Raw genomic sequence first — 7,579 nt, forward strand, 5'->3', positions numbered from 1 at the left:
TTCTGTTTCTACGTTTTCTTGTTCTCAAAAATGGAGAAACAACCTAAAAAACATTTGATAAAGGCAATGTTTGATAACGTTTCGTTTCACCCATTTCTAAAAACATAAATCAAAATTTTTGTCTATTTACAATTCTAGAAACGATTTTGACGAAATAAGTCAGACTTGTTTCGTCGTTTTTAGAAACGAATATGAGAGGAAAAAGGAAAAAAAAAAAAATTTGTTGTACCCGATAAATCTCTCAACTGGTTAAACTTAAAAAGAGGCAATCGAATTCTCTCTCCCTTTTGGGCATCCAATGATACTATTGGGTTTTTTAATGACATTATGTTTACAAAAAATGTTTCGAGAAACAAGTTTATCAAACATCAAAAAATCCGTTTTTAATAAGAACAGCAGAAATGTTATCAAACGGTGCATTAGTCGTTCCAATGCAAAGGTGCTACTCAATGGATGCCTAACCCAGACTAATTGATTAAAGTCCAACTCAATTCAACATGTTTAAGACCCTTTTACTTTGCCGGACACATTTAAAGTTCAATTAAAACCCATTTAGAGATAAATGTCTTATTAATTCATTTAAGATCTATTTATAACCAATGGAAACGAATTACTTAAACATGCTAATCACAGGAGGAGATAAAGTCGGAAAGCCCAATTAAGCTCCACCAAAACTGACCCGACCGACCAATTGACATCCCCAACCCCAAGTATTTCTGTCATAGGGACACCCTTAGGAAGGACAGCAAAGAAAGAAGGACGAAACTTCCAGTGAAGTGATCCAAAGAAACTGCCATTTTTTTCCCACTAGCTGACCTTTACCAGCCCTTAAAAAAATACATTTTTCTTTTTTTATTAATTGTAATCATTTTATAAATTTAATTAATCCAAACAGACCCTAAAGTCACAATAATAATAATAATAATGAAATCTCCTCTCTCTCTCTCTCTCTCTCTCTCCAACATTGCACAGTATGTTATGGCACTACAACGAACAAAACACTCGAAACAGTGTTTCTCTAACTTTAGCGAAATTTCATCTCACGACGGATAAAAAGGGTTTCGTATTTCCATTTTCCACATCCGAAGAAAGTCGCTGGAGAGACAGCGATGCCTCTTCCTCATCGTTCTCACTGCGTTCAACAGAGCATTTCTTGCGTCGAATCCGGCGAAGCTCAAGCTTGAGATTCTTGTACGGATTTACCGGAATGTCGGATATCGGCGACTTTGTGGTGGCGAAAATCGAGCTTCTCATCACCAAGGTTCCAACCTCTTTAACGTTCTGATATCTGTTCGTTTCTTTAATTCACTTTTGTTTAGAGTTTAGTTCATCTTTTATGTTTTCGATCTCGTTTTTCGAAGCTCATTGGTTTTTGTTGTGGTGGACGAATCGGATTCTCATTCTGAGTTGCTTTTTTCCTTCTTTTTTTTTTTTCTTTTGGTTCTGGTTGTAGTGCAGCTTTTAGAGATTTTTTTTGTTGGATTCTGCTCTTTTCGGACGTATGTAGTTGTTCAGTCGTCGATTTGGTCGGTACTGAGCTTTTTTCTTTTCTTACTTTCTGATAGTTTCAGCTTTTTGTGGTGATTTTCTGACTTAGATTCTCTATCTGCCGTTTGAATCTGGTCCTTTGTGGTCCTGGTTATTTGGTTTTTAAGTATTTAATCTTCGATTTCAAGTAAATTGTAGCTTTGAAGGGAAAAGAAAGTAAGAAAATAACTTCTTTAATGCAATCTGTTTCGGTTTTTTCAATTTATCTTTTTCCCCCTCTCTTTGCGGTTTCGGGTTGTGGTTTCTGTGCCGATTTGGTCATTTGGATGCATTTTGAACGTTTATGCAGAGTCCCCACTCTCCTTTCTCGCTGAATTGATTTTGCTTGGATCAGTGGTTTCTTCAGTTGACGTAGTCATTTCATGCAACGTTTCGAATCTAGATTTCCAGCGGGGGTTGATTGGCTTGTTACTTTGAATGACCAGAATTTTCTTTCTGTTCTTTCCCTTTCAAGTCTATATCTTTAGGCCTCGATCTTTTTCCTTAGCTTTTTTTTTTTGGGTCGGGGGATTCCTTTCTTCTTCCTTTTTGGCTGTCTATGCTTTCAGAATTCAATGCTTAAAATTTTTCTATCTTTAGGCGTTTTTGAATGGTAAGCTTGAGTAAGGGCCTGAGTTAAGATTTTATTTACTCTGGAATTGTTCAGCCCCGAGATGTTTTCGGCTTGACTTTGGCTGGTATTGCTTGCATCTATTCTTAATCCTATCTTACCTTTTATTATACCTTCAAGCTGAAGTCAAGAGCATTGCCGCAGTTCACAAGGAATGCTTTATTTGATTTGATTTCTACTTATGTTAAGGATGTTTTCGGTTTGATATGTGTGTGTTCTCTCTTCTGTCAGGTTCTTAAATGAATGTGATTCAAAACAGCAAAGCTCCCAATGACGAGAATCCTTTTCCCAGTTGCATGGGAAGAATGGTGAAAATCTTGGATTTGAATGCTGGTGTGGCTGGAAACAGGCTGATTACAGAAATAGCACATCAAAATGGTGATTTTATTTCCATATTCTTCTTCTTCTTGGAGTATCCCAGTAAATGAAATGGAATATTTTTTTTTTTGGGGGGGGGGGGGGTGGTTGGAGTTGCCATCTTCTTTGTTTTAAAGTTTTGGAAATAGCATTAGCATCTTACTTTTAGATTCCAATGCATTGAGAAGCTCCAGTCTTTCGCCATGCCAATTGGCATGTATTTTCTTGGTTATTTGTTGTATCATCTTAATTCTTAAAAGCTGTGTCTCCTGCCCGCCATTATTGATATGAAGCTGATTGATGAGCGGTTTCACCAGTTCACAGGAATCGATCAGATGCAACATTGTTGGATCCCATCAAATACCAAATCGAGGAAAAATCAGTAAGCTCCTTATTTCACTGAATTGTAGTGATTGTACAACAGTTTTCTACACAGAACTTGTCTTGGGTGCTCAAGATCTTAAATCATACGGCACAGTTGATGGTCCGATATCTTGATTTTTGGTTGCATTTTTGTGGGAAATACAGATAGGATACGAGTCAAGGAGGACATCTTCAACCAAGAAATCAAGTAAAAAACCCATAAAGATGCTTATAGCCCAAGAAATGTCTAAAGAAACAGAATCTAAACACAAGTCACCAAGTGTAGTTGCTAAGCTGATGGGACTTGATGCCCTCCCTGGGAAGCAGCTAAATTCTACAGCACAGAGGAGTCCACCAAGAGGTTGTTCCGGGTATACTTATACCCAACAAGGAACTCTATCGACATATCCGCATCCAGAAATGGGCTTTCAGGACAAGCCAATTCAGCATGGGGTTCATCAATATGGGGGGCAGAGAGAGTACAAAGATGTTTACGAAGTTTTGCAGCAATCTCCAAGAAAGAATTACGTCAGAGAAAAATCACTGCAGAAGGGGAAGTATAATGAAAATCTAAATGAGAAAAAGATGGCTCTTGTTCGTCAGAAATTCACTGAGGCAAAACGTCTTGCCACAGATGAAAAACTTCGCCAGTCTAAGGAATTCCAAGATGCATTGGAGGTTTTAAGTTCCAACAAAGATATATTCCTGAAGTTTCTGCAAGAACCAAATTCTCTATTCTCGCAGCATCAATATGAATTACAGTCTATTCCTCCACTTCCCCAGACAAACCGAATCACAGTATTGAAGCCTTCAAAGACCGTGGAAAATAACAGATTTGTTGGGGCAGAGAAGCATGAAAGACAGGCAAGGAAACAAACTCAGGTAGCTGAAGCAAGTGGGTGGGACAAAGACAGGCCCAGCTGGAGTTCTGTCTTTAGCAATCAGAAGGATGATAGTTCTGCTCAACCAATGCGGATAGTGGTCTTAAAGCCTAGCCCTGGAAATGCTTATGATGTTAGAACTCTTGGTTCTTCGCCTCCTTCTTCACCAAGGCCGCCAAGTAATAAAGGCTACTATGGGGAACTCGAAGATGATGAGGCACAAGGATCAAGAGAGGTAGCGAAGGAGATCACGCAACAGATGCATGAAAGTTTGAGTGGTCACCATAGGAATGAAACTTTCCTGTCCTCCCTCTTTTCCAATGGTTATGTATGGGATGATAGCTCTTTGAATAGATCAGAAAATGGGTATGTAGAGGAGGGAAATCTCAGTGATTCTGAGGTAATGACACCAACTTCAAGACACTCATGGGACTATATCAACAGGTTTGGTAGTCCATACTCGTCATCTTCCTTCAGCCGTGCATCCTATTCTCCAGAGTCATCTGTCTGCAGGGAGGCAAAGAAGCGCCTTTCAGAAAGATGGACCTTGATGGCATCAAATGGAAGCGGTCCAGAGCAGAGACAAGTCCGGAGGAGCTCTAGTACATTGGGGGAGATGCTTGCTCTTTCTGTTACAAAGACTGCAACATCTGGTGAAGAAGATTGTGATGGAAGCCAAAATGTCTTGAGTAGTAGGTCCTGTGGTGGTGAACAAGATATGATGGCACCAACATCAGGTGGGTCATCTAGTAGGAACGAGGATGAAAGTGGAGAGGTTTCTCTGAGGAATCTAGCGAGATCGAGATCTGTCCCAGTGTCTTCCACGGTTCATGGGACCAGATTGAATGTTGAAGCTCCAGATCCAAAGGTGGATAAATCCATTGTTCCTAATAAAGAGGAAACAAAGTCCAAGAGTGGGAAATCATCATTAAGGGGCAAAGTTTCAAGTTTATTTTTCTCAAGGAGTAAGAAAACAAGTGAAGGAAAATCTAGCACATGTTCTGTGGCTGGCTCTCAAGATGAATCTCCAAACACTACTTCTGAAGTTCCATTGGCTTTGAATCCACTTTCTCTCCAAAAGACAAGTGATAATGTAACTTCTTGTGTTACTGATTATGTCCCCGAAGGGGACCTGTCAAGCAAGAGTTCCTCTCCAGCAATCTGTGTTGGAACAAAACAAGGCACTTTCTCGAATGAGGTATCAGAGTTTGTTTCATGTACTTCTATTTACTTTTCGGAGTTTGAATATAAGTTCCCATCTTAAGATTCGATGTGTTCTGTTTTCTCTTTCTTTTGCTTTTCGGAAAAAAGGTGGACATACCTCTCTCGGTAGTCTTTTTCTCTAATAGTCCTTTATCCATCCATTACTGGCTTTTCTTCTTCTTGTCTTGATCTTTCCGCTTGTGTCACCATTTGATGTGTTTCTTTTGTCAAACTTAAAGGATTTGAATTCCTGTTTTTGGCCGAGGATAAAGTGATAAATGACCTTCATGTATTCTATATTATTGGCTTCCTATAATTTCCGTGTCATGAAAAATTGCTTACCTTGCAGGCATTGCTATCTGTAACAAAACCCAGCATGCCAGTAGAAAACCAGGACCAACCTAGCCCCATTTCAGTCTTGGAAGCACCGTTTGATGATGATGTTAGCACCACCCCACAGCCCTCCGGACATGTGTTGTCGGACCACCACGGTAGGTCAATTGGCTTACCCCTGATGTTGACAAATTCTTTCCTTCCCACATGATTGATTGGCTTATTGTGCTTCATTCCCTCCAGGACAACCTGTGCACCATCAACCTCTTAAATCCAGCTTAATTGACAAATCTCCACCGATAGAATCAATCGCACGGACATTATCAGGGGATGGCGCATGCTTATTATCAACAGCATCTAATCTATTAAACCCCTCTAGATTTTCCCTGAAAGCCACTGAGGAAGAAGAAGAACAACTTTTATTTGTCCACGCATTACTCTCAGCTGCAGGTCTGAACCATGACGAGCAGTCAGGGGCAGTCTTTGCTAGGTGGCATTCGCCTGATAAGCCATTAGATCCATCATTGGTGGACAAAATATGCAAGTTGAAAGATGAGAAGGCACGGTTGCATGAATCAAAGCGTAGATCAAATCAAAGTCTTCTTTTTGATTGTGTCAATGCAGCTCTGGTGGATATCATGGGATATGGATCAGATGTAAGCTCTTGGGGAAAGGCATCGTCTAAAAAGACACATTCCGTAGGCTCACCAGTGACTGTAGATGAAGTATGGGGTCGTGTGAGGGAGTTGTTCTCCAAGGAGGCAAGGTGTTTTTCAGGTGAGAATGGGGAGAACAACAGCCTGGTAGTGGAGACAATGGTAAGGAAGGAGGTGGTAGGGAAGGGCTGGGAGGAGCTTATGTGGTTGGAATTGGATGCTTTAGGGAAAGAAATTGAAGGTGAGTTGCTGGAGAAACTGGTGGATGAGGCGCTTGTTGAATTAACAGGTTGTTTATGATTAGGCATTTTTTTTTTCTTTTTCTGAGTGATTGTTCACCATGTTGATTTGTTCTCACTTCTCACCAACTTTGATTTCTTTAATGCAACAACCAAGCATTTGATTATGTTGGCTATGATTAGCCATTTGTGATTATTGCAAAGTTGAATTAGTTGGAGGAGAAACTGCTCACCTTTATTTCAAGATGATTGAAGAGGGAAAGCATTGTCGAGCTGTTCAACTAGTTCATTCATAATTCTCTTTTCTTGCTTCTTTTGCACTTCCAATGTATCTCTTATGGGTTTTGTCAACAAGATCCAGAGCTTAATGTATTATGATTTTTCGATTTTGTTACTGTTCTTGCTTCTGGGTAGCACATGGGACGTTTACAGATGGCATTGGATGCATCTAATTCAAGCATATGATGTTGAAAATCCACTTGTTTCTTGATGATAAGCATTTGCGATATGATGAAGAAGAAGAAGAAACGTATTGGGTTAGAATTAGATTGGTTTTGCAACATTGAGTTAGACACTGTTTCTTATATCTCCACAAGAATTAGTTTTTCACTGGGGATACACCAATGGGAAAGAACAATTGCTACCAACCCTCAGACCATACAAAGAAGTTCCCTAGAGAACCTCACCCTCACCATTTTCAAAGTGAATTTACCCATGAAAGCTCGATCAATCGTTCCAACGGCTACAATGATCATCCGTGATTAGTATTCCGGACAGAAAATGGGTCAGATACAAAATTTCCAGGAACGTCTGAAAGTCTGAAACAAGACTCCTTTCCTCATAGCAATAAAAGCCCCAACATAAATAACGTTCTCGCAATAGGACTCACATGGCGAATCAATAGATAAGGATGAAAAATGCACACCATCTTAAATTGTTCTGTCCATGACAGCAAGAATGTCACATGAAGTAGATTTCTTTTCATTTTCTATGAGCCAGGACACCTTTGTACACGGTGACCCTGGCCTTTCTTGCCACACCTCAGGTTGTGCCATTTGCAAATCTAAATAGGCTTGACCATGAATTGCCTCCATGCCACGGGAAACATTCTTGTGCCAATCAATTTCTTGTTGCAACAGCTACAGTTGAATTGCTCTCCTTCTTCACACTCTCCCTTCCAATAGGGTGGAATGAGTCCAAGCCCATCGTCATTGAAGCTTCTAATATCTTGCCAAATACGTGAGCCGATGAATCCTATCACAATATCTTCTCCATATCCCGTCTCCGGGCAGATGTCACAATTGGAATAAAGGCCTCGAAACCCAGGAGAGCGGGTGGTCTGAAGCTGAAATCTGTTTGTATGTATCTTCATAAACAAAGAGAATTCTT

At 40.0% G+C, this 7,579-nt stretch overlaps 1 protein-coding gene across 1 annotated transcript; it reads left to right on the plus strand.

Moving 5' to 3' along the window:
- The first annotated feature begins 964 nt into the window (after positions 1 to 964).
- On the plus strand, positions 965 to 6,415 carry LOC122068690. Its single transcript, XM_042632567.1, has 6 exons — positions 965 to 1,261; positions 2,390 to 2,536; positions 2,833 to 2,897; positions 3,044 to 4,957; positions 5,312 to 5,453; positions 5,539 to 6,415. Exons 2-6 carry the CDS (start codon positions 2,398 to 2,400, stop codon positions 6,249 to 6,251), a joined length of 2,973 nt encoding a protein of 990 aa, XP_042488501.1. The 5' UTR covers positions 965 to 1,261; positions 2,390 to 2,397; the 3' UTR covers positions 6,252 to 6,415.
- The last annotated feature ends 1,164 nt before the right edge of the window (positions 6,416 to 7,579 follow it).

The sequence above is a fragment of the Macadamia integrifolia genome, unplaced genomic scaffold, assembly GCF_013358625.1.
Source record: "Macadamia integrifolia cultivar HAES 741 unplaced genomic scaffold, SCU_Mint_v3 scaffold453, whole genome shotgun sequence".
NCBI lineage: Eukaryota > Viridiplantae > Streptophyta > Magnoliopsida > Proteales > Proteaceae > Macadamia > Macadamia integrifolia.

Bases quoted from the DNA above. Each gene is read 5' to 3' on its own strand.
- LOC122068690 (XM_042632567.1), top strand. From the start codon at position 2,398: ATGAATGTGATTCAAAACAGCAAAGCTCCCAATGACGAGAATCCTTTT. The intron at 4,958-5,311 runs GTATCAGAGTTT...CTTACCTTGCAG, and splicing joins AAGGCACTTTCTCGAATGAG to GCATTGCTATCTGTAACAAA. The intron at 5,454-5,538 runs GTAGGTCAATTG...CATTCCCTCCAG, and splicing joins TGTGTTGTCGGACCACCACG to GACAACCTGTGCACCATCAA.